The sequence below is a fragment of the Vicugna pacos genome, chromosome 16 (assembly GCF_048564905.1).
Source record: "Vicugna pacos chromosome 16, VicPac4, whole genome shotgun sequence".
Taxonomy (NCBI): Eukaryota; Metazoa; Chordata; class Mammalia; order Artiodactyla; family Camelidae; genus Vicugna; species Vicugna pacos.
In genome coordinates, this window is record NC_133002.1 from 10,605,582 (window position 1) to 10,632,841 (window position 27,260).

Below are 27,260 nucleotides of genomic sequence, written 5' to 3' on the forward strand. Positions count from 1 at the left end.
CTCCTGCATAATATTCCATAGTATGGATGCATCAGTTTAATAATGCCCGTATTGAAAGGTGTTTAGATTATTTCCAGTTTTCTTGTTACAAAGACTGCTGCAATGAACATCCTTGTGCACGCATCTTTGTGAACCTGTCAGGTATTTCTGTAGAATAGATATGTAGAAATGGGATTGTTGGGGTGAAGACTATGTAGAGACAAACTTCTAATTGCCCTCAAGCAAGTTGTGCCAGTTTACACTCCAGTCAGCACTCCCTGACGGCCTTTGTTTCCCCACACCCTTCCACTGCTGGATAGTCTCCATCTTTTGGGCTGATCTGAAGGGTGAATAAAAGGGCTTCCATCTGAATTTGAATTTTCCTGAGTACCTGTGAATTTAAATATCTTTATATGTGTGCTGAGCATTTGTATTTCATCTCCGAATTGTCTGTCCTTTACTCATTTTTCTATTTTTTTAAATTGATTTGTAGATAAGTCAGGTTAAAGAAGATAATGATTTTAGGGGGAAGGCTATATTCAAAGCAGTTAACTGGCATTTTTCATGGCAGTTTGTATTATTCAGCTTGAATAGACAAATCATAAATATAACTTCCAAATTGCATTGTTGAGAAGATATTCTACATCTTTTTGTATTAAGTCTTCAAAAATATCCAAAGTATTGTCATATCTACCTGTAATCTGTATAAAAATTAATGAGAGAGTCTCCATAGTTTTTGTCCGTACTAACTCTTTGAAATCTCAATTTTGTTGCTAAATTTTATTTGTATTTAGATTTGTTAAAATTTGCAGTTGAAAAGTTGTATCACATACCCAAATTGTTGCAAACACACTTAAAGTTTTCCGATAATTACATTGAGTATCAGTTTTTACATTTTAATTTTAAAAATAAGTAAATTAAATTAGAATTCAACTCCTTAGGCACATTAGCCACTCAAGTACTCAGTAGCCACATGCTGCTAGACATGCAGCACTACATGCTACATGCAAGAATAAAATAAATTTACAAAATATTGTTGAATGAAAGAACATAGAGAATAATACATAAATCATTCCACTCACATAAAATTCAAGAAGCAAGAATAAATTATATTCTTTGTGGCTGATGTATAAAAGGCAGAACTACATTTGAAAAGGAAGGGAAGTAGTATTAAAGTCAGGGTAGTGGTTCCCTCTAGGGAGAGGGCTGCAGTTGGAAAGGAGCACAGCGGGGGCTCCGGGGGCGCTGGCTGTGTTCTTTCTTGACGTGAATGGTGTTACATGGGGATTTCTAATTATTAAAGTGAACAGGTATGTATATTTTACGTATATTTTAATTTTGAAAAAAAATTTCAGTGGGGAAAAAAAATCAAATGTCTTCATTTCCAGCCCTAATATACTCTGTCTGGGACTTCCTGATACAGTTTGGGAAAAGCGAGAAAGGCATGGCAGCTCTGCAGCATCAGTGCTGCCCAGAGTTCGGTTCTAACCAAGGACTTGTGATCTGAAGAGTAGGCATTAAATACATGATTTGGTGAGGAAGAGTGGATAGGGGTGTGCGTGTGCGTGCGTGCGTGCGTGCTTGTGTGTGTGCGTGAGATGGAAAGAGATGGACACAAAGGTAGATGTGAGAAGAAATGATTAAATGAAACCGGAGTGGAGAACACCATGTCTAAAATAACAGTTAGGGTATTTAGGTGGCACCGTTACCCAGGTTTCCCCTACATATATGAGTTAGTCCTATGTAGTAAATAATTGTAATTGTTTTGCATTTTGATCCAAAAATACCCTTTTCGTTTTTCAGAATTCTCAGAGATAATTCTTTGACTGAGTTACGTAAGGATTCATTTAAAGGCTTGCTAGTCCTCCGGTATTTGTAAGTTAATTAGTTAATCATTTATTTATGAGTTCTTAGTTATATTATCGATAAAGTAATTAAGGGGTTTAAATTAAATAACCTCTAGTTTTTTTTTAGCAATAAAATTCTATAATTCTCTAAGTCTGTAGGGTCCCAGCCCATCTCTAGCATCAAATACCTCTTATTCATTTTTAATTTTTAAATTTATATAGACAAGATATAGATAAAAAAAATACCTTTTAGTTGTAGAGGAAAAGTGGTAATGTGGTCTGAGCAACTATAGACACCCATATGAACCTTATTATGTAAGTGTTCATATACCATCCACTTACATTTAGTTTATGGCCCACGGATCAGATCCATCCCATGATCTGTATTTGCACAGCACCCAAGTTAAGGACGATGTTTAAAGGGCTGTAAGTGGGAAAACGGAGGAAAAAAACAAAGGAAAACACACGGCAGAGACTGTGTGTGGCCTGCACAGCCTCACGTACTCACTGTGTGGCCTTCACAGAAAAGGTGTGAAAAAGGTGCTTTAGTAGAATGAGAGGAATTAAAGTAAAGCTCAGATTGTCACCTACAGGACCAGAAAATATAGAACACTTACATTAATATGAATGCCATTAACTCATAATTTTCATCTAAATTAAATTCACATTTAAATATTAAATATTAAAGTAGATGATTTATGTAAACAGTATTGTCCAGAACATTTCAAGTTACCAAGAGAACAGACTGTTGTTAAGGATTCAATGCAGGAATTGTTACACCAATATTAAAAATGTTTAAGATGATGGTTAAAGTGGTATAGTTACAACTGTTTACACCAAATAAGCATATTAGAAATGTCCCTAACTTCACTAGTTACAAAATGAAAAAGTCTGCATTTTCATTGTACAAGGAAAGAAATGCTTGCATAGTATTTTTGTTAACTTAGAGATAAGGAGATACTGTGTTCTCTGCTATAAAAGATCAATTTTTATCCTTTGTCCATGGCATCCAGAGCTGTGTATGTCATTAATCCTTACTAAGCTAACTAATGATGCTCTTTAGCAAAGAGATTCTTCTTGCAAATATAGAAGGCTAAGGGAAGTGGGTATAAGGAGCCTCACATGACCCTAAAAATAGTCCTTTTAACTATCAAACCATCCAAGCCTTAAGGGGCAACCACTTTTGTATTAGTCTTCCTGGGTCCCTCTGTCATCTGGGCTCCAAACCTTAGAAACACAGTGTGGAGAAAAATAAATGAGATAACTGCACAGTGGATTGGGCCATTAATTATTTCTACTATGAAATACCCTCTTAGCAGATTATTTCATGTTAGCATAAGTTATTCTCACTCATTTAAAAAAAGTCAATCAGTAAAAAAGAATATGCTGAGCAGTGTGCCTAGTGTTGTAAACACAAAGATAGGTAAAACAGTTCCTTCTAGGAAATCCTGATCTTACAGGGGGGAAAAAAAACATAAGCTCAAACCGTTATACAGAAACACTAAGTGGATGACAGAGTGCTGGAGAGGTGTAGAAAAGGGAGTGTTTCTTCTAAAACAGTCGTTTTCTTCCTCCTGTTCACTCCCCAGCTAATTGTTTATTTTAAAAATATCTGATTTCGCTTTGTGTCCACACATTGGCTTTAACCATGATAGACAATGCACATGAGCCCGTCTAGTCCATACATTCAAGGAGTTTATACTCAGAGGAAATGGGCTGCAAAAACAGCTATATAAGAAAAAAAGAAGTGGAGAGGGGCAATGAGAGCTCTAAGTTGGTTTTGGAGCTCAGAAGAGGGAAGAAAGACTCCAAACTGGATCAGGGAAAATGTTACAGCAGCGTTGTTTGAATAGGACTTTTAAGGGCCACTGTGTGTCATCAGACAGACATCTTGGGAAGAGTACATTTGCAAAAAGAAGGTAGGAGAGAGGCAAAGCACAGGAAGCCTGCTTTGAGAACCTGCAGAGTACAAGTAGGAAGAGTAGGAGATTAGGACCATCTAGGGCTTTGAAGGCCACGCCGAGGGTAACACGCCAGGCTGCCCCGTTCCCACAGCAGTGCTCTCGGACAGACTCGAGCCTGCAGCAGAATCAGTCACTTGGAGGGCTTGTTAAAGCACAAGTTATGCCCCACAGTTGCTGATTCAGTTGGTCCAGAGTAGAGCTGAGCATTTCTTCAGTAAGTTCACAAGTGATGCTGGTATTTGAGAACCACATCTGGAGAGTTAATCTGGTGACTGTAGAGGATGGCTGAGAAAGGAAGAGACTAGAGGTGCAAACACCAGTCAGAAGACACTTGCACCACCACCACCCCCCCCCCCCAGGAGAAAGGGAAGACTAAGAATCAGTGGAAATAAGATAGCTAGCTATAGTCAAGAGTGGGTGTTTCAAATAAAAGTCAATATTTTGATATAACACTGAATTAGTTCAAATTAGACATTAGTAAGAGGAGCAGTTCCTTTCAAGTCATGTGAAAGGCTATCTTTTATTTCTTCTGGTATTGAATTGGCATAGAAAAGCAGAATTAAAATGGGAGGTGTGTAAATAGAGTATTCATTTTCACATTAAACATTATAATTATATATGGAGGTTAGAAACTTTGAGTTTATAATGCAGAATTTGTTGAGACCACAAATGGTTATCTAATCAATTCTGCTCTGAGGAAACATTACCTCCAAAATCTACCAACATCTATATAGGTGTATGTTTTATTAGTGAACATAACGAAAGTGAGACTCTTAAGATAGGTGAGGGCAGGTTTGGGGCTTTGGAAGGTTTGAATAACAATTCATAAGGTTTAGATGTTATATAGAAGCTGCTTATTCATTATTCTTCTTCTAACCTCTAGTAGTTATTCCTACTAATTAGATATCTAGTAGGTAATTGAGGTAATATTTTCCTTTTCCTTTTCCTAGAGATTTATCTTGCAATAAAATAAAGTTTATTGAACGCGGTACATTTGAATCACTACCTTTTCTGGAGTTTGTGTAAGTTACAATTATAACTTCATTATGTTGGGAACTTTTATAAAATTATAAATATGATTATAAAAAATTAATTTGCTACTGATTTGGAAACATTAAAAATTTAGTTTAGAAATCTACTAGAATTATGTAGCTAATCCTTTTTGTCTCTCGCAAAGATTTGCACTCAGATGACATTTGGCAATGTCTGGACACATTTTTGGTTATCAGAACTGTAGGTATGCTGCTGCCATCTGGTGGACAGAGGCCAGAGATGCTGCTAAACCCCCTACAGGGTGCTAGACAGCCCCCCACAACAAAGAGTTGTCCGGCCCAAAATGTCAGTAGTACTGCCCTTTGCTAGAGAAGAAAGGATCACTTATCGCAAATATTTATTGAGGATTTACCATTCTGTATCTCATGCACCATGCATATAATCATGAAACTATAACTCACAAGCAACTATTTTCCACACTGAGATTTCTTTAGTGTATTGAAAGGATAATGAGATCATGTTTCATTGCATATAAATTACAATTACTGCCAAAGGATAAAGTTCTGATAGAATTTTTTTTCTTCTTCTTTGGCTTGTGTCTTTTTTTTTTTTTTTCTTTTTTGTAGCAATCTTGGTTGTAATTTAATAGTAGATCTGAGCTTTGGAACGTTCCAGGCCTGGCATGGAATGCAGTTTTTACAGATGATGTAAGTGAAATAGATGAATACATGTAAAAAACTATGTTTTGGTTATTGGTAATTGGTTATCTGGGTGTAAGCTCACTGTGGATTCCAGAAAATATGTCTTGAAATCCATTCTTTTTTTTTCTTTTTTTTTTAATGAGAAAACTAAGGTACAAAGAGGCCATGAGACTTGTCTAACTCATACATGGAACACTTTGCTTTCCCTAGTACTGATGTTTGGCACGAGCAATAAAATAAAAGGCACCCAACAGAAACACTCAAATTAGCATTGTCACGGAATCCCATTGTTGTTGCTCCAATATGCAAATAGTACTTGAAATTACACTTTTGAATTTAATTCCTGCTCATGTGCAAAATTCCTAACTACTTAAAATGTATGCAGCACAGAGCTGCAAAGAACTCAGTTTAGCCCAAAATTCTTCAGGGAGCAACAGGCATGGGTGCCTTCTCAAGTATCAGCTTCTTTTAAATGGTAAAGCGGAAAGAATTCCTGAACACCCACCTCTCTTCCCAACTACCCAAAACATTATTTTTCAAAAAGTCTATATTAGTCTGAGGTGAATGATCTGTGGCCAATAGGAACCTTTGAGGGATGGATGTTTGTGTTAAGCTGTAATGTGAACAATATAAAGAAGATACCTTGCTATAGCTGAATTCTCTATACTTTCTTTTCTGACTACTTCTAATAAGAAGCGTGGGTTTTTCAGAACCTTGAAAATTCTGTGATTTCTCCATGTCACAAGCAGATGACAGCAGGTAGGTTCAGTGGCCTGAAGGGGATTTTAGACTCAAGGTGAAGAGCCTCCTCTAAATCAGGCTTTGGAAAAGAGTCTCCTATTTGTGTTGTGGTTCAGAAATCCAGTTTCACAAAGTTCACTTTGGGTTAATGAAGGTGTCGAGGGTGCGTCTGGAGCTGGACTGACAGTTCTGCAGATGCCCACCAGTGGCAGCCTCCCTCCCCGCTTCATTAGCTTGCTGGTGCCTAACTTGTGGAAAGAGAATGGAGGGTCAGTTTTTCTCTTGCCAGTGCACCGGAGCGTGGGCTTGTTAGGTCCCTCCGCCAAGAGGTTTTAGTAGCATTAGTACCATGTCTTAAACTCATGACCTTTCCTAAACATTTTATAACACCAATAGTCTCTTATAAGGATCTAAGTTTCCTTATGGTTATGTAGGCGAGCCAGGGGAAAAAGAATTGTGGAATCACAGTCGATAAAAATGACTGAATTTATTGGAAAACATTCACTGAGTGCCATGTGCACTGTGTGTCTGCACTTCACTAAGTGCTGGGGTTACAAAGAAGAATAGGCCAAAGATTTTGTCCCCAAGAAACTTTCATACTGGAAGAAAATTGATGGTAAAACTTATGAGAGCCATGCTAGCATCTCTGCAGCAAGGTAGCCACGTAGGGAAGCAAGGAAGCAGAAAATGAGTGGTGGGTTAGAAAGGATGGTCATGCAAGAGGCATGAGCCTGATCTTCTTGAATTTCTGTGTTCATCTGAAGTGGCAGAAAAAGTTAATGAAAGAATCAGAGCTGGTGTTGGAAATAAATTAATATTGCTTTCCTAAAATTCATTCACAGTTACTTTCAAAAGATTGTGAGGATACAGTAAGTGTTTGTTGGGGGCTGGGCTCCTCCTTTGTTTTGTGCCAAATGTAGAAAGTCTAGAATGTGCCACCCCTTGAGTTGTCATTTTGTTGCCTATTACATTACTGAGGTGTTTATAAGTTCAAATAATATTTATCCCTGCATTAATTAAGTCTGGAAAAGGGCCCCAGCTGAGGTGGATTTATCATCAATTAAATGAAGCTGAAGCTGTAGGGCTCCCCACTTACCTAGGTCCCTTCCAAGGTCTTGGGATGGGTACTAGTGATTTTTGTGTTCATAACTTTGCATGTTTTTATTAGACAGGATTTTTCCAAAGTAGGTGAGGCTCAAGACCCACAAAGCCTGGGTGGGTTTCACATAATTATAACTCAGATGGTTTCTTGAATGAAACCTCTATGTTATTGACTAACCCCAGGTGAACAAGGGAGAGGTGTGCTAGAGTCTATTTTGAATGTGAAGTCCCCCTCAAAGATGAGCCAAGAGCTAATTAATTAATAAAGCACCGTTTTTACCTTTGTGTTTTGTTTTGGTGGTGGGAGGTAACTCTTATTTATTTATTTATTTATTCTCCGAGGAGGTACTTGTACTGCTAAGTTTAATATTTTCTCCTTATCCTTGATTTTTGTCACTTTGATTACTATGTGAATTGGTGTGCTCCTCTTTGAGTGGATCCTGTGTGGAACTCTGCACTTCCTTCACGTGGGTGACTGTCTCCTTTCCCAAGTTGGGGAACGTTTTGGTTATTAGGACATGGGCTATGTTTGAAGGCTCCCACTGTCATGGAGAGCAAAGGTCTAGGACAAGCTAAAGCAACACAGATCTCACTGTCCTGACAGAAGTTAATGTGTTTTTGTGAAATAAATTGCTCCCCAGATTGCCACAAGCCCGTTGGTTAAATTTCCAGAGTTCTGAGAAAGTTGATTCTGATAATTTTTGTGAGTTTTTTTGTTGTTGTTTTATGGAGGGATGAATTTTCAGATGTCCTCACTCCACTGTTTTTACTGATTAGCCTGCAACATGTTTTAAAATCTCTAAAGCCTCAATGACCATAGGCTAATGAAGTAGTTAATCATGGGAGATAATTGAAGAAAAGAAATATAAGAGAAAGTGTGATTCTCATAGAGGCTCTCCCAGATTGGGAGATGAAATTTGAAAAGGTATTTCTATATTTAGTGCCCTCAAAATTAAGGTTAAAGTAATAAATTATTTTAAACACATTCCTTTTCTTCTTCTTCTTCTTCTTCTTCTTCTTCTTCTTCTTCTTCTTCTTCTTCTTCTTCTTCTTCTTCTTCTTCTTCTTCTTCTTCTTCTTCTTCTTCTTCTTCTTCTTCTTCTTCTCCTTCTTCTTCTCCTTCTTCTTCTTCTTCTTCTTCTTCTTCTTCTTCTTCTTCTTCTTCTTCTTCTTCTTCTTCTTCTTCTTCTTCTTCTTCTTCTTCTTCTTCTTCTTCTTCTTCTTCTTCCTTCCTTCCTTCCTCTTCTTCCTCTTCTTTCTTCTTCTTCTTTTAAATACAGGTTAAACACAGGCTTTGGAGTCAGAACTGAGTTCAAATTCCAGCTCTGCTTCTTACTAGCTTGATGAGTTAGGACAAGTTATATAACTTCTCTGTGCCTTGGTTTCCTCATTTGTAAAATGGGATAATAATATTATCTATTGCATAAGGTTACTGTGAGGATTAAATATTAAATGTTAATCATAGATACCTGGCAATCCAAAAGGCATTAGTTCTGATTATCTTTATAATATTCTGCAAAAGTACACTAATGATTCTTGAATAGAGTTAATTAACCTAAAGGCAAATTTTCTTTCTTCTTGTTTCTTTTGGGTTTTTAAAATTTATTTTCTTTTTCTTGTTTGTTTCAAAGAATTGAGAAGAAAATCTATTCCAGCGTTTTGGAATAAAAATTTGTTCAAAAAATGAATTTGTCACTTTGTTGATGTATAAACAAAATGATGTTTATCCAACAAACATTTCTTAAGTACCTAATAAATACTAGGCACTGTGTCAGGCACAGAGATGACAATGACAATAAAGTATAGTCCTTGCTCTCATGGAGCTGACAATCCAGGAGACTGACAAGTAAGGAGGTGACCCCACACATGGTAGCAAAGGCTGTGACAGAAGAACACACATGGGAGTGTGCAATGGGAGTGTGGGTCTCCCCAGTTCCTCTTGTATTTTTCTCTTCAGCTCCAGAAACAAGGGATTGGTCCCACTTTTGTCTTTAACTGGGTAGTTTAAAACATGCAGTTTAAAAAATTCCTAGAGATTAAAGAAAAATGCCTTGATTTACAGAGGACACTAGAAATAGTATTTCTTACAGAGGAAGGGCTTCCTACCAGCATAGTCCCTTCTTGGGTTTTTGACCTAAAAAGTTCTTTAGCATATTTTTTTCTTTGCTATCCACTTCCCCCTCTATTTTTTTCTCTTTCTATTCTCTAGTTTATCATCTAGACACCTGGGTAGTTCCCAAATGAAGAGAACTTTACAAATTCTAAGGGTGATTTCTAGGTAAATTCAGAAAATGATTCTTTTTTACCTTTAAGTTTCATGCCATAAAAATGAATATAAACTTTCATGAACATTATTGAAAATGCAGATAATTTTACTGCCATTCTATTTTTCAGAAATCTCAGTCATAATCCCCTGAAGACAGTTGAAGATTCTTACCTTTTTAAATTGCCAGCATTACGATATTTGTAAGTATTGCAACAGTCTTATGGCTCTTGAGTTGATTTCTGCTCTTTTTTACTGTCATCAGAGATTGAGGATTTTGGCTAAGAAGTCATAATTTAAATTTTAACTGGGTTATTGAGGTAAGAGTTATTGGTAAAGAAAAGGATTAAGAAAGAATGTATACGTGTAAGACAGCCAGCAGAGGAAGAAAATTGTGTTGAAAAACACTTATAGAGATCAAACATATAAAAATAAGATTTATCCCAGAAAGCAAAATGGAATAAAGTGTACATTATTTAAAAAAAAAATAAGTAATCAAGAGAGGTGGATGTAGTTGAGATTGAGAGGTAGGATAATGGTTAAAAAAAAAAAGAAAGATGGTCCTGTTCAGCACCGACCGAGGTCAGTAATTTAATGATGCAAGTAAATTTAAATTTCTTCAATAAGAGCTCCCTGGGATTACTGTCTATGGCAAGTAAGAAGCCAGAATTGAAATAATCACATATTAATTATCTTTTTAAGTGTAGAATTTTTGTCTTTGGGTTTATATCATGCCTCTTTGGGCTTTTCCTTCAGAGACCTGGGAAAAACAGAAGTCTCGCTTACAACAATTGAAAGAATCCTCATGATAAGCGTTGAATTGAAAAAACTGTAAGTTGATTTTTATTACATTTATTTTCAGTTCATTGTTTTTTATAAGTTTTATTATTTTCTTAAGTCAGGTTTATTGTTGCATAAGTTTCATAATTTTCATATAGTAGAATTCACTCTTTTTACAGAGTTTGCTGTTTTGACAAATGTGTAGTTATATAGCCACTGCCACATCTGAGATACAGAAAACTTCTGCAGCCCCAAAAGTCACCTCATGTGCCTCTGAGGTCAGTCCCCTCCTCCCACCACCAGCCCTGGCAACCAGCAGTCTGATTGTTGTCCCTATAACTTTGCCTTTTCCGGAATGCCTTGTAAGTTAAGTCATAGGGTATGCGGCCTTTTGTTTTTGGCTTCTTTCACTTAGCCAGTCTCTGGAGATTCATCCGTGCTGTTATTCCTGTCCGTAGTTCATTTCTCTTTATTGCTGAGTAGTGGTCCAGTTGTGTGGATATACAGTTGTTTATGCATTCATCAGGGGAAGAACACTTGAATTGTCTCTGGTTTTCTGGCTGTTATGAATAAAGCCGCTAAAACCCCTCATGTATGTGTAAACATACATTCTGTGTGAATATATGTTTTCGTTTCTTTGGGACAAAATACCTAAGGGTGGGGTTGCTGCATCCTATGCCAAGTGCATGTTTAACTTTCTAAGAAACTGCTAAGCTGTTCTCTACAATGACTGTACCATTTTGCATTCCCAACAGCAGTGCATGAGAGTTGCAGTTGCTCCACAGCTTTACCTGATCCTTATATTTCAGGTTTTAAGAAAAATTTTAACCTCTCTATTAGGTATGTGTGTATACTTCCATTTGTCTTGGGTAAATACCTGCCAGTAGGGTGGCTGGATCATTCATAGGTGTATGTTTAAATTGAAAGACCATTTTCCGTAATTGTCCAGCCATTTTACATCTCTACCAGCAGGTATGAGAGTTCCGTTTTCTTCACATTTTTGCCAACAGTTGCTATGGTCATTATTTTTAACTTTAGATAGTTTAATAATTACATAGTGGCATCTCAGTGCAGCATCCCTAATGATTAATCATGTCAAACATCTTTTCTTATGCTTCTTTTCCATCTACGTATCTTTGAATTTTTTGTCTATATTTTTGATTGAGTTTTGAGTGTTCTTTATATATTCTGGAAACAAATCCTGTATTCAATATGTGATTTGTTACGTATTCTGTGATTTAACTTCATTCTCTCAAGAATCTTTCACAGGGCTGAAATTCTTAAATTTGATCGTGTCTTATTTGTCTGTTTTTTTTTTTTTAATGGACAATGCTTTTGGTGTTGTGTCTAAGAAATCCTGTTTAAGTCAAGGTCATAAAAAATTTCCCATTTTCTTCTGGAAGTTTTATACTTTTAGATTTTATGTAAAGATCTTTGAACCAATTTGACTTCATTTATGTATATGGTTTGGTTTTTTTGTGTGTGTGGATATTCAATTGTTCCAGCAAAATTTGTTCAAAAGACTATGCCTTCTCTACTCAACTGCCTTTGAAGCTAAAAGTCATTAGTTCATATCACTCTAGTTTTGGACTTTATGTTTTGTTCCTTTGATCTTTTTGTCTATCATTCCACTAATATCAGAATATCTTGAAAATGTAGCTTCATAAGTCTTGAAATCAGGTGGTGTTAGTTCTCCAACTTTGCTCTTTTTCATAGTTGTTTCAGTTATTCTAGGAACTTCACGTTTCCATGTGAAGTTTAGAATTAACTTGTCACTTTCTATAGAAAAGCCTACTGGGATTTATATCTGTAAATCAGTTTGGGAAAAATTGACATCTTAACAATATTGAATCATCTGATCCATGAACATGTTATATCTCTCCATTTACTTAGGTCTTCCTTAATTTTTCCCAGCAATATTTTATAATTTTCAGTGTGCAGATGTTCTACATCTTTTGTCAGAGTTTTTCTTAAGTATTTTATACTTTTAATGCTACTCTAAGTAGTGTTTTAAAACTTTAATTTCTCATTATTTGTTGAGAGAAATTAGTTTTTGGTATATTGGTCTTGCACTCTGCAAATTTAGTAAAGTCATTTATTAGTTTCAGTAGTTTTTTTTGTAGATTCCATCAGGTTTTCTACATAATCATGTCATTTGCAAAGAAAGTTTTACTTCCTCCTTTCCATTGTGAATTTTATTTATTTGTTTGTTTGTTTGTTATTTATTTTTCTTGCCCTGTTGCACTGGCTAGACCCTTCACTGCAGTATCTAATAGAAATAATGAGTGTGGACATCCTTGCCTGATTGTGGAGAGGAAGCACTTTGTCTTTCCCCATTAGATATGATGTTAGGTTTTTTGTAGAAGGCATTTATCAAGTTGAGGAAGCTTTCTGCCATTCCTAGTTTCCTGCGGACTGGTTTTTTCTTTAATCGGGAATGGATGTTAGATTTTGTCCTATTTTTTCTGTGTCTATTTACATGATCATATGGTTTTTCTTTTTTCGTATTTTAACTTCAATAAATTACATTGATTTTCCGATATTAAACCAAGTTTGCATTACTGAGAAAAACCCTACTTGGTTATGATGTATCATCTTTTTATATATTCCTTGATTTGATAGGCTAAAATTTTGCTAAGAATTTTTTCATCTGTGTTTATGAGAAATATTGGTCCGTAGTCTTCTTTTCTTGTAATGTCACTGTCCAGTTTTGATATGTTGAAAGTTGGCCTTATAAATGATTTGAGAACTATTCCCTCCTCTTCAACATTCTGATAGAGTTTGTGTAAAATTGGTATTAGTTGTTCCTTAAATGTTTGGTAGAATTTACCAGGGAAGCTATGCGGGCTTGAAGCTTTCTTTGTGGGAAGATTTTAAATTGCACATCCAATGTCTTTAATAATGCTATTAAGTTATGTATTCATTCTCAAGTAAACTTTAGTAGTGCACATCTTTCCAGAAATTCATCCATCCCATCTTGAATTTATTGGTATAAAGCATTTTATTATATTCTCATTATCCTTTCAATACTCGTAGTATTTTTCTGTTTTCCATTTCATTTCTACTTTGACCTTTATTATTTTCTTCCTTCTCTTATGCTATGATTAAATTGTTCTTTTTCTAGTTTAAGGTGGAAGCTGAGGAAGCTGAGTATGGCGTTAGCAATATCCCACATGTTGACGTTTTCAGTTTCAGTCAGTTCAAAATTGTTTCTAATTTCCCTTTGACTTATTCTTTGACTATAAGGTTACTTCGAAGTGTGTTGTTTCATTTCCAAATATTTGGAGATTTTTCAGATTTGTTAATTTCTAATTTAATTCCATTATGGTCAGAGACATATACTGAATGACTGAAATCATTTTAAATTTATTGAGACTGGTTTTATAGCCAGTAATTTGTTGGAATACACCAGAATATGGTCTGTTTTGGTAAATGTTACGTGTCCACCTGGAGGAAAACGTGTATTCCGCCGATTTGGGTGGAGTGTCCTATAAATGTCAATTTGGCCAAGTAGGTTGATAGTGCTGTTCACGTCTTCTGTATCCTTGCTGATTTTCTACCTACCTATTCTATCAATTATTGAGAGGGGAATATTGAAATCCCTAACTATAATGCTAGGTGTTTTGTTTGTTTCTCCTTGCCATTGTCATTCCTCCTTCATAGATTTTGAAGTTCTGTAGTCAGGTGCATAAATTTTTAGGTTGTGCCTTCCTTCTTCATTGATTGACCTTCTCTCATAGTGAAATAACCTTCTTTATCCCTAGCAATTCTCTTTGTTTTGACACTGACTTTGTCTTAAAGTAATATAACCACTCCAGCTTTTTTTAGATGAGTGTTAGATTGGAACAAATTTTTCCATCCTTTAAGCCTGTTATTTTTGTATTGAAAATAGTTCTTCTAGACAGTATATAGTTGGCTTTTGCTTTTTTTTGGCTAGTGTGACAACTGTTTTAATTAGGATGATTAGAGTGTTTATATTGAATGTGTTTATTGATGTGATTACACTTAAAATCTTCTATCTTGCTATTTGTTCCGTCTGTGCTTTCTTTCTGTTTTCCTCTTTTTCTTCCTGCTTTTTTTGGATTGAGTACATTTTATTATTTTATTTCCTTTGTTGGCTAACTAGTTATAGTTCAGGTTCTGTTACTTTAGTGGTTGCTTTATAGTTTATAGTTGTACATATTTAACTTATCACAGTCTATCTTCAAGTGATATTATACAATTTCATGGACAATATAGGAACCTCACAGTAGTGTACTTCCATTCTTCCTCTCCTGGCCTTTGTGCTACTGTTTTTGTATAATTTATTTTTACTTATGTTATAAACAGCACACTATATTTTTTTTCATGTAACGATCAGTTACATTTTAAAGATATTTAATAAGAAAAATATTATTTATGTACCTGTGTGGTTACCAATTCCGGTGTTCTTATTCTTTTGTGTAGACCCATATTTCCATCTGCTTACAAATACTTCCTTTAGTATCTCTTCCAGTGAAAGTCTACTGGTGATTAATTCTTTCCGCTTTTGTATGTCTGAGATAGTCTTTATTTTACTTTTGTTTTTGAAAGATCTGGGTATAGAATTCCAGCTTGGTAATTGTTGGGTACCCCTTTCCCCAGTTGAGTACTTTAAAGGTGTTATTCCACTGAGTTCTGGCTTACATTGTTTCCAACAACAAAAAAAAAATCGCTGTCACTGTTCCTCTTTGTTCCTCTTTATGTAATGCATAGTTTTTTCCTCTGGCTTCTATTAAGAGTTTCTATTTATTGCTGGCTTTGAGCAATTTGATTATGATTTGTGCCTTGGTTTAGCTTTATCCATGTTTCTAATGCTTAATGTTCATTGACCTTGCCTTTGTGGATTTATCATGTTTTAGCATTTTGGAAAATTTTTGGCCATTATTCAAGTTTTTGTATGTCTCCTTCGTGGACTCTAAGTGCACATGTATTAGGCCACTTGAAGTTGTTGCACAGCTCATCAAATGATGCTGTGCTCATTTTTGCTGATTTGTCTTGTTTCTCTTTGTGTTTCATTTTGGATATTTCCTTAATATTCACTGATCCTTTCTTGTGCAGTGTCTAATCTACCATTAATCCCATCCAGTGTCCTTTTCAATTGAAAACATTGTTTTTAACCTCTGGAAGCTCAATTTGGGTCTATTTTATTTCTTCCATGCCTATACTTCACATTTTCAGTCTTTAATCTGAGTTTTTAACATCTACCAGTAGTTATAATATCTATTAAAACGTCCTGTTCTGCTGATTCAAACATCTGTATAGATTTTGGGTTAGTTTTGATCGATGGCTGTTTCTCCTCAATATGGCACTTACTTTCCTCCTCCTTTGCATGCTTGGTAATTTTTCATTTGATTCCAGACATTGTGAATTTTAGTTTATGGTGTGCTACATATTTTTATATTCCTATAAATATGCTTGAGCTTTGTTTTGGGTGAAGTCAGTTTTATCCTTTTGGGTTAGGTATGACCAGAAGTAGCCTTTAGCCTAGAGCTTATCATTCACAACTACTGAGAGAAGGCTTTTCTGAGCATCTGGCCTGTAGGGATGGGTCCTATTCCCAACACTGTGTCACATCCAGTTACCCTCATCATTAATCCTTTCATGTGGTTCTTTTCCTGGCCTCAAGTAACTCCTCACACGCATGCACTGACCAGTACTTTGTTGAATACTCGAGAGATCCCTCTGCGTATCTCCAGAGTTCTTTGTCTGTGCACCTCTTTTCTCTCTAGTGCTGTGCTTTGTGAACTCTAGGCACCTTGATTTTCCTGGACTCTTCCAGTTCCCCAGTCAGGGAGTCCTCCAGTTTCTGCCTGAGTCTCTCCTCCCTGTACCATGACCTGGAAACTCTCTGAACGATGTAAACTAGGGGAGTCATAGGGATCACTTCATTTTTATTTCCCATCTCTTGGGGATGACTGAACTTTATTGCAAGAGGTCCAATTTCTTAAAAACTCTTTGTTTCATATATTTAGTCTGTCCCCCGCCTCAATGTTTCAGATAGGAGGTGAAATGTTTCCCTGTTACTTCATCTGAGCCAGAAGTGAATAACATTCTTAAGTCTGTTTAGTTTAGATACAGGGTCCAGTCGAAGATTAGGTATTTCATGTCATGTCTTTGTCTCCTTTAACCTAGAATATTTCTCTACTGCTTTTTTGTCATTGCTGTTGGTCTTCTATGACATTGGCATTTTTGCAGAGCCTAAGCCAGTTTTTTATAAATTGCCCCACAATCTGAATTTGTCTGTGTCTTAATTAGATCCAAAGTAAGCATTCTGAGGGAGAATAGATATCCTGGCGATACATCCTTCCTACTTCATCGCTTCAGGTTGCCTGATGCTAAGCTTGACCACTTGATTAAAGTGGTATCACCGTATCTCTCCATTGTAAAGTTATCTTTTCCCTTGGTAATTAGTAAATATTCTATGGGGTGATAGTTTGGAATCCGTGAAGATCCCACTTTCAAACACTCTTCACCCAAGTGTGCATCAATGGTAATTTCATTCTGAATTGAGTGTCACACTGTAGTTGCAAATGGCACTTCCCTAATTCTCTCTGTCCTTCTACATTATTCGCTGGCATTGTTCTGTAAAGTGCTCCCCCGACTTTGAGTATTACTATGAACTCATATGCTCTTCTTTAATATAATTGTTTTACCTCAACGTTTTTCTCTTGAATGTTTAGGTTATCCAGACTTGGCGAATGTGATCTGTTATTATTTAACCACAGTGTTTTTTTTAATACCCAGAGTAATTTCTAATACATTTCCTACTCACAACTAGGAATTGAGAAAGGGACTCCAGAAGTTGGGGACTTACTCAGACTCTTCTTAGAAGTCTGCCCTCTTCCTGTGCACTCTCAACCCAAAGTGAGACTTTAGGGTTGGGAGGAGATACTTCTGAATTAAACTACAGATCAGTGTCACCCAATTCTAATCCCTAGCACCTTTTTTCTAGGCACACCAACACCCACTGCCATCCTTACCCTTCTGTTGGGCACTTCTGTGCTCCTCTGTATTTACTTACAACAGTTAAGAGCAGCAACTGGCCAACTGGCCCCTGTCCAATTCTCCAGGCCATGTGCCCTAAGAACTCCTTTCTTCACTGCCCTATGGTGGCCTTGGCCTGCCTCCCTCCCTACTCAAGTCACTCCTTTACCACTAATTTAATTCTCATTTTCCATTTATAGGATCTTACCTAGCCATAGGACCTGCTGCCTCTGCCAATTTAAAAAGACTATTGAAGTTGTCTGCAAGACAGTCAAGCTGCACTGTGACAGTGACTGCCTGGCAAGCACCACACGTTGTGGTGAGTCTGAATTGCCTGATAGTAAATTTTTAAATTTTTATTTTTTTAATTTCTATCTTTAATCAGTGATGATAAAATGTTTAAACATATGATGTAATAGAATTATTTTTATTCATTCATTCAGCTTCAATTCCCTAAATTTCTAAGACCCCCTCCTTTGCTAAAAGTCAGCTTCTCAGTTACATTATGAAACTCATAATACCTCAGTTACATTGTTAGCTTAGTAATGTCACTGATCCACACACATAGAGGAACAAGAGAAAGGCATGGAAGTGGGAAGGGAATTAACATTCATGACCACATATTGTATACTGTGCTCTCTGCTTGATGCCTTACCCCCAAATGAGAACTATCTCATACAGTGCATCACAGTTTGTAACCCGATTTAATATCCATTAGGTCTCAAGTACGCTTTGTCTTTGGGGCAAGTGTAAATATCTTTTTGTTTATTTTACTTTTGCAGTTTTATAAAAGAATACAATTGGTGGTGTTTTATGTTTTGTTTGGAGCCTGAGAGTTTCTGGTTCCATAACCAGAAGCTGCTACCTAGCCCTTCCAGTGGATGGGATGGCTCTTTTATTCTTAGACTGTCCAGCTCTGAACTTGCTCTGAATCTCAAGCATTTCTATCCACAAAACACTAAGATGCTTTCAAAGATTTTTGTATACATTAGATTTACTGGCACATAACTTGATGACTTCCCAAATGTGCTTTCATGCCCAGGCAGCTTGAATACTGGTCCCTATCAATGAGCTGGAGCACATTATAAATAACAGCATTTTGCTACTGACATAAAAACGTTCCTAATTTTCCAGACTTTTTTTTTTTTTTTACTGATTGTATTAGTTCCTTGTCCCCCTGAAGTGGGCAGAACAGGCATTTTAAATCTCCTTTTACAGTGAGCAAAAGCAAGATCAGAGGTGTTAAGTGCTGTGGCCTAGGGCCTAGATCTTCTGTCTGTGGTTTCGGGCTGTCTGTGACCTCTTGTTCCTCCTTTCTCATGAACCTTCACCTCTTCCTCTGACCCTCACCTCCTCCTCTGACCCTAACCACCACCACCAAAAATACTTTTAATCCTTCTGTAAGAGAGACCCAGCTGCACAGGGGTACACATGACCTTCAGAAAGTTAGAAGCTTTTGTTTTTAATTTTCTAAAAAATGTTTTTGTTTATTTTTAGAGGGGAAGTAATTAAGCTCCTTTATTTATTTTTAATGGAGGTGCTGGTGATTGAACCCAGGACCTCATGTATGGTAAGCAGGCACTCTACCCCTGAGCTATCCCCTCCACCCCAAGTCAGAAGCTGGGAATACTAGGAGTGAAATGAAATGAAAGCAAAGTAGACATCTGACAACAGTTGCTTTTTCCCATCTGCGTTTTAGGACTTCAAGTATTATTCCACTGATCTGTTGAACATTCCACATTTGCATATAGCCTGGCAAATCGCTTAACCTGCAGCCCTGCCCACATGTTAGCAGAGAGCCAGGGTGGGCATGGTGTTTCTCTCTGTATAGAGCCTCCTGTCATGGGGACTGGGTATATGGGAGCAGGAAACAAGGAGTAGAACTGGGGGTAAGTGGAAAAGGTCACATCCAGATGAGGACCTGTTAGCAGCGGGTGTTGTCGTGATCACCTGTGATAGGAGCAGGACACGAGCACACTGAGGAGGCAGAGAGCGGAAGCCTCGCACTATTCTGCGTCTGAGGCAGGACGGGGCAGTGTGTATGGAAGTGAGGAGTTACAGTGGGGGACAGCTGTCCTCCCAGCCTTGACTTCTCTTGAGTACCCGGCAGTTGGCCCCTTGAAACCAGTGGACTAATCCTAAACACTGTCACTCTGTTTCACACCATGGAATTTTCTGAGTAGATAGCCACTTTTTTCAAAATATATCTTTTTCACCTTCTGTTGTGAGGTTTCTTTTCCCCTCTCTAAGTGGCACGCAGACATTTGCTGATTTCTAATTTATTTGACTGGGATATGTGGCTGTGGACTGGCGAAAAACTGTCCATCAGCCTTCAGTTACCAAAAAGACTTCTTTTTTGACAGGTGAAGAAGCAGCTGTAGGGAACATAGAAGGATCGCTCATGAAGGTGTTACAAGCCCGGAAAAATAATACCAGCACCGAGCTGATTATTGAGCCAGAGAAGGCGTCCTCGGACGAACATGGTGTCAGCTTCTCAGCCTTCGTCGATAAACAGCTAGACTTTAATGACGAAATTGATGTTATCAGTGCACTAAATTATGTACTGCCTTATTTCTCGGAGGGAAATCTAGACGAGTTAGAGACAGCATTTTTACCATTCATTAAACTTCTCTTTTCACATCTACAAGATGGAGATAAGTCCCTGGGTTATTTGGAAAAAAACACAAGGGACCGTTTTGTTCAACCTGAATCCAACAATTTACCTTATAAAAATAAACTGCAGAGATTCTATCATCTGAAAAAATGGTCAGATTCAGAAATGCAAAAAACAATCGATGAAGTTGAAAAGAAGGAAAAAGCTGCCAGGCTCGTACGTGCCGACCCTTTGGGTCACAAATTACGGCAGGCCTTTCAAAAGCAATTGGACACTGCCCGACCACAGGAAAAGAGCGCAGCCAAGACTGAGAGTGTAGGGAAAAGGCTGCGGGGAGTGGGCTGGGTCCTCAGGGGCCCAAATGGCATCATCAAAAAACGTGTCAAAAAATTGATGCGTCGGAGGAAACAGAATTCCCAGACACCTGTGGAGAACACTGCCAAGGATGAAAAGCAGTTGGACACTGCCCAACCACAGGAAAACAGCCCAGCAAAGACTGAGAGTGTAGGGGAAAGGCTGCGGGGAGTGGACTGGGTCTTCAAGGACCCAGATGTCGTCATCAAAGAAAGTGTCAATGAACTGATGCATTGGAGCAAACAGGATGCCCAGCCAGCTATGGAGAACGCTGCCAAGGAAGAGGCACTCAGGAGGCAGTCCCCAGGAGCGGGGGGGCAGCTTCACATGATGCGGAGGCCCCGGAAGTTAGTGGGAAGCTCGTTCAACACAAAACCCTCACTTATAAATGAAGACAAAGCAGCAGTCTCTTCTTCCGTGCCCCCTACCCCCAGCCCTCCTAAATCTGAGGTTAGACAGGAATCAAAAGACTCCTCCTACAGTATTTTAGAAGATGCAGAACGTATAGTTAGAAATATGGAAGCTTCTAAACCAACCTCACATCCCAGAAAACAACGCCTGTTCCTTGGTAGTCGCTCTTATGCAATGCACAGCTTATTCCAGGCCCAAAGGAATCGAAATTTGAAAAGGAAAGAGCTCCTCAGGAGAACGTCTGCAAGCAGGCCTCCCTCCTCTGCAGTGAGGAGCTTCATAAATTCTCCTTCACGAGAAGCTATTTCTTCAGGAGAACTAAATTCTCATGAAAACCCACCAGAATTATTTTCTTTTTTAGACCCTCTCGCAGGAAAGGCGACTGTGCCGGAAGGAACAGTCAGTCTCTCTGAAGTCGCTGCCCGTACGGATGTTCCCAGCGCATATTCTGTTACTACAGGCAACTTTGTGCCAACTGTTGAACACACGGACGAAACACAACGGGAATACCACAACTTGGGCACTGAGTTACCCTCTAAACCCACCAGCTTCACTTCCCCAGGGCTTTCATCCTTGGGTGATCAGTTTGAACTCCAGGTAAACCAGCAGCTACAATCGATCGTACCAAATGGTTATATGAGAGGCCTCATTTCTCATTTGATCCGAACTCTCAAAATGGACTGCTCTGAGACGCACGTGAAGCTGTCCTGTGCCAAGTTTTTCACCAGAACAGGCCTTCTGATAAAGCTGCTCAGTGAACAGCAAAAAGAAAAATTGTCCCAGGCAGAGGGGGATACTGACCTGTGGAAAACTGAGAACTACATCACTGAGAGCACAGAAGGCCGGAGTGAAGAGACAGGGCAGGAGCCACATGAGGTGAGGGCAATGCCTGACACATGGGGACCTGGACTTCTACTCAGTGTAGGACATGCCATTAAAGTGCCAAAGCAGGGAGACTAGGGGCCCCTGGTCTGTATCTTATCCATGAAACTGGCTAAGACAGCGATCTCCCACTGTGCTCATTTAGAGAATGGTGCCGCTATTCCTAGGGGAGCCTTAACACACAAGATGAATTGTAGGAGAAAATGCTGACAAGATTAGTAACACATGAGATCTGGTAGGTTCTTTATGAACCTATAAGCTACTCACCTGAAAGGATGGGGTTTAGAGTAGTTTAAGAACAGTCTGCTAAGGGGGAGGGTATAGCTCATGTGGTAGGGCACATGCTTAGCGTGCACGAGGTCCCGGGTCCAGTCCCCAGCACTTCCTCTAAAAAACAAATAAACCTAATTACCTCCCACCCACCCCCCAAAGAAGAAGAGTGAGCTAGTGTCTAAGTAGGTTTAAGAATAGTTAGAGTTCATCTTTTCTTTTTGTTTTTATTAATTATTTAATAATAAGAATAATAAATTATTCTTTATTTTTTTAGCTCACAGAGGAAGGTCCAGGATCCGGCTATATGAGCAGAGTCATGTGGGCAGTATTAATATCTGTGGCAGTAACAGCAGTAGTGGCGGTCTTGGTTATAAGTTTCTGCCTTTTTGAGGTAAGGACAGTTGAGATTCAAAACCTGCAAACTGAAACTCACAGCTACCTTTCCACCTGCTACTACTCCACAGTCCTCTTCAGTCACAAGGGCTGAGATGGGCTTTGGTCTTTTATGGAAAAGTATATGCCCGGGATTCTTAAAGGAGCTCCAGTCCCAGGGGGTCTCTGTGGAACTGAACCCAAGGTAACAAGCCATTAGACTATTTTGAAAAGTCAAGTTTATAAGGAGGCCAGAGTTGACATGGCAGTAAAATTTCTTCAACTCAGAACACTGCACCTCACCAGTCACTGTCATCCCTTCACTGCTTTCTGTCCTTGTTGGGTGAAATGATGAGATACATCATCTCCAACTTCCTGGAGCCATCAGTCACCCTGGGAGGGCTGAAAGGACATGGCTAAGAGATAAAAGTGTGATCTTGTCCATTCATTAGGTTTAGTTACCAGCTTTCTTCTCCGGTGTGTAGGACAATGTGTAGGTAGGTTCCATCAAAACACTGTGAATAAAATCCTGCCTCAGGCTCCTCTGAAGTGTGCCCTTTTGTTGTAGTTCTGTTCTCACCCTGTAGTCTTCCAGCTGTGCCTCAGTGTGCCATGGAGGCCTGTCTCTGCAGGAGGATGTTCTTTGCTTGTGTAGACACAGAAGCCCTGTCTGTAGAACAGATGTATTTCTCACTGACGAGTAATAATTTGGCATTCTGATTTCTAATCAATCCTGTGATAGTGATAAAGTGGGACTGCCTCAATAGGAAGACTTGAGATCCCTCTTGGTGAAGGCAGAGTCTGACTTCTGAGCCTACAAAGCTGCGGGGTAGCGTGGGGTCAGCTTGCTAGTCATTGGCCATTGGCCATTGCCCAGACTGTGCCCCCTGCATCTGCCGGTGGCATATGGCCTTGTGCTTTTGTAGAATTTCTATAAACTCCTCTTTTATTGCTTTAATTGCTATGTAGTTTAACTTTGCATTTGTATTTATTTCATTTCATTATTTCCTCTCCCCACTTAGATAAGTTTTTTCAGGACAGAGACCATGTAGTGTTTTTCCTAAAGCTGACAAAAATGATGTTCAGTGGAAGAGAGATGAGGCATTATGTCAATTCCACAATGAGGAGTAATGCAACATAATATTTATTTGAAGTAGCTAGACAGCCCAGCAATTGACAGACCCACGTGTTCTTTAGACTTTTGAAATGTCACATTTAACATTCTAATCAGTGGAAGAAAATGAATAAATGGTAGTAGAACAGCTCCCTCACTATTTGGTGGAAAGATAACAGCAGGTCCCCATTTTTTACCTTAAACATATCTCCATAAACATGAAAGAAAAGAACTCATGAAAGTATTAGAAGAAAATAGAAGCAATATGTTTATAATCGTGTGGTGGAAAAGAGCTTTCAGAGCCTGATGCCACAGGCAGAAAGCTTTTGGTGGATTTGACCACCTTGTCTGTGTCACCGACTTAGCGCCGACCTATGCCAAGCACTGGACGAAGAGTCTTCCGTGTATTGTCTGGTTTAATCCCCACAGTCCTGTGAGGACGGCAGTACCATCCTTGTTTCATAGATGTAGGACATTGACTTAAGGCCCCAGTGACAAAACCAAAAGCAGAAGCCAGTTTCACCTGACTGTAAAGCCTGAGCTCCTTACTCCACTCTTCTGTCTCGTCCCCTCAGAGACAAAAACATTGGGAAGTGTTTGAAACACTGAAAATCAATGAAAGCCCATATTTATTTATTGTAAAGAGTTTTAGAAATGAACAAGAAGACAGACAATCCAGGGGAGGAGAGGGCAAAGGCTCGGAAGAGCAGCCGTCTGTTGACCGTCTGTCCCCGTATCAGCCCGTCCTCGTGGCTAGCGGGTTTTGTCAGCCAGGCCTTTGTCACCTCATGGCATAAAAATAGTCTCTGATACTTTCTTCTAGTACTTTTAGAATTTGTTTTGTTTTTTAGTGTAGTTGAGGTAGGGGATCTAGCTTTTTCCCCCTGTATGAACATCGAATTGTTTCAAAATTTTCTACTGAATGGTTCATTCTTCACCAATCTAAAAATACTATCTTGACTATAACTCAATAAAAAAAAAGTTTAAAAAAGTAATAATAAAAATACTGTCCTTATGTGGACTCTGTTGTATTGATCCAGTTATCTTTTCCTAGTACTGGTAGCACACTGAATAATTCCAGTTGCTCTGGAACATATTGTATAAGTGATAGGGTAAGCTCCTGCTGTTTGATCATCTTTTTCATACGTTTCATAAATATTCATTCACATTTTCTCTCCCAAATGTCAACTACCCAGGTTTTGTTGAAGATTTATCTTGGATTTATATAGGACTACATTGAATCTGTAGATCAATTTGAGAATTGATATCTTTACAACATTCTGGGAAGATGGTATCTCATGCCATGTGTACATTTTTCACTTTAATGTCCTTCAGAAGAGTTTTAATGTTCATCACATAGGTCTTATACATTCTCAGTTAAGTTTATCCCTAGGTACTTTATGCGGTTTTTTTTGATATTGTAAATGGGATATTTCTTCTATTTCTTAGTCTTCTGTGTTATGTAGGAAAGTTTTTGAAGTTTATATGTGATATCTTGATTTTGTATGTAGCCATCTTCCTGAATTCTCATATTGCTTCCAACCTAAAGTTTGTCTATCATTTCATGTGCAAATGTGCTTGTCTTTTCCTTTCCAGTGTTTTTCTTCCTGCAGTGATGAGGACCTCCTCAACAGTGACCAGTAGTGGCCATATGATAGGCATCTGACTCTTGTTCTTGGCTTTAAAATGATGCTGAGGTTCCTGGTAGATACTTTTGTCTTCCTACTTCTAAGAATTTGTATTGGGCATTATCTGTTGAATGTTACCTAAAACCATCAGTAAAACGTATTGCCAGCTGTGTGCATGATCCTACGTTAGGTACTGTGAAAGAAGCAAAGGATTATTAAGCAAGAGAGCATTCCTTCCACAAAAAAGGCTTCGTCTCACTGGGTAGATAAGACTTAAAATGAAAAGGAATGAATAAATATTTGGAGCTAGTCATTGTGATGAATAATTCTGATCATGTTTCTTCCAAAACAGATTTATTCGCACAGAAGAGCAGCAAAAGGTCAGAAAAAAAGCATAAGGTAAATATTACTCTGGTAACTTTTGTAAAAGCTTTTATGTTTTGTTTGTTTTACTTTTGTGGGGGAGGTAATTAGGTTTCTTTATCTTTAGTGGAGGTACCAAGGACTGAACCCAGGGCCTCGTGCATGCTGAGCAGCTCACTCTACCACTGAGCTGTACCCTCCCCCTAGCCTGGTAATTTTTGAAGTAGGATTTTAGAACTAGAGGAGAACTTAGACCTCATCTATTTCAATCTCATCAGTTTATAGTGAAGAAAGCACAAAAGGCAGGAAGAATATTTATTTATCACAATGCTTTACCCGAATTTGTTTACCAGCAAAACTAGCTCCCCAGCCAAAGCTGAGCTGGAATGGGACAGGCCCAGATGCCTCCGCTTTTCCTAGTCCTTTAAGGGAAGAAGAGGGAGGGGAGAGGTTTGGGTTTTCACCTGTTTCTGCTGGTGGTGGCCATCAGGCTGGGCTGGGCCAGTGGCCTTCTTGGAGGTTCTGGGGTAGGGAAGGCCACATGGCTCTAGGGTTTGAGGGCCAGCCTCACTCAAAGCTGTTGGAAGGGAGAATATATGAGTCCTTCTTAGAAAGTGGCAGGGAAACTTCCCTTGTCCTCCTGCTGGTTTTCAGACCCCCACAGTCTATTCCCTTTATCCAAACCTCATAGAATTTTAACTGGGAGAAACTTCAGACAGCAGTTTGTTTCTTCCTTTTATATTAAGAAAGTGGAGAAAGAGAAAGGGAAAAGGTCCTGCCCCATGGCGATACTGCTAGTGAGTATCAAAAAGATGCTTCCCTTCCACTGAGGCCTTCATTGATCACACTGTGCTTGGGCTGTGAGCTACATTTTATGTCACAAATCAGCACCACATACTATATGGACACAAGGAGTTTCTAAAACAAACTTATTATGCACTCTGATTTTTTCCTATTCTATGTATATTCAAAAAAAGCATATTTTGTGTTTTAGTGCTAGTCGTGGTCTTTAAACTGATTTCACAATTCACTTAGCATCAGAGACAGCTTGTAGTGTGAAAGTCAGTGAGTCAGATAGCTCTGCTAGTTGGACTCGGGTTTAGATGGTGTGATCCAGCTTACAGGACAAAGCCGCTAGGAAAATAGGGACTCCCTCCCCCTCAGCCCCAGCACGTGCTGCGTATGACTGCATCTGCAGAGGGCTGGGCTGAACACTTCCAGAGTCACGTTCTTCTGCCTCGCACGGCTGTGCAGGGTCGTCCCTGCACGAGGGCACTTGGCAGGGCCAAGCAGGCGAGTGGGGCTAGAAAGTCTGCCTGAACTCCGTGCTGGCCACATGCAGAGGCCTGTCTGGGGACACTGGGGGGGCCATCTCAGACAGGCATGGAGAGCTTCTGGGAGCCCAGTGTGCATGGAATTATCATCAGGGTCCGGGTGTGAGGTGCCTTTGCTGGTGGTGAGTGTTTACTGAGGTGCCCATTTAGTCCCAGTAAGACCAGACAGGCACACTGTGTGAGACGTGGAAACTGGCATGCATCACTAATTGTGCGTGTTTTCTTCCAAGGGGCTTGCTGCGTAGAAAATGCTCAGAGCAAAGTGAGAGCCAGGTAAATCTGAGGAGGATAAAGTACTGTTGCCAGAGAAAGCAGGGGAGATGCAGAATGAATGTTCCCCTTTTTCCGTTCTAGGAGGGCGTCTTGTGGAGAATGTGGCCGCTCTGGCTCAGGGACATGCACAGACCTCTCAGTGCCACACGCAAAAAAAATATGGCGCAGAAGCTATCCTATGAGTCTTCTGACAAGGAAGTTATTTTTAGTAGGGATGCAAGGTAAATGATTGGTGACAACTTAAAGTTCTCATCGAAATGAGGAAAGA

General features: G+C 38.8%; 1 protein-coding gene across 14 annotated transcripts in view; it reads left to right on the forward strand.

Moving 5' to 3' along the window:
- The window catches only part of LOC107032905 (leucine-rich repeat-containing protein 37A), a 39,370-nt gene that overhangs the window by 11,891 nt on the left and 219 nt on the right, over nt 1-27,260 (forward strand). For 10 of the 14 annotated variants that reach the window (XM_072940611.1, XM_072940608.1, XM_072940602.1 and 7 more), the window contains 11 exons: nt 1,783-1,854; nt 4,741-4,812; nt 5,410-5,490; nt 9,721-9,792; nt 10,346-10,420; nt 17,575-17,693; nt 19,738-21,629; nt 22,183-22,299; nt 25,375-25,421; nt 26,950-26,992; nt 27,074-27,213. In XM_072940611.1, the coding sequence (XP_072796712.1) occupies nt 1,783-1,854; nt 4,741-4,812; nt 5,410-5,490; nt 9,721-9,792; nt 10,346-10,420; nt 17,575-17,693; nt 19,738-21,629; nt 22,183-22,299; nt 25,375-25,421; nt 26,950-26,992; nt 27,074-27,213 (2,730 nt within the window). The remainder of the gene's footprint in view (nt 1-1,782; nt 1,855-4,740; nt 4,813-5,409; nt 5,491-9,720; nt 9,793-10,345; nt 10,421-17,574; nt 17,694-19,737; nt 21,630-22,182; nt 22,300-25,374; nt 25,422-26,949; nt 26,993-27,073; nt 27,214-27,260) is intronic. The other 4 variants (XM_072940605.1, XM_072940604.1, XM_072940607.1 and 1 more) reach the window with 4 other exon arrangements.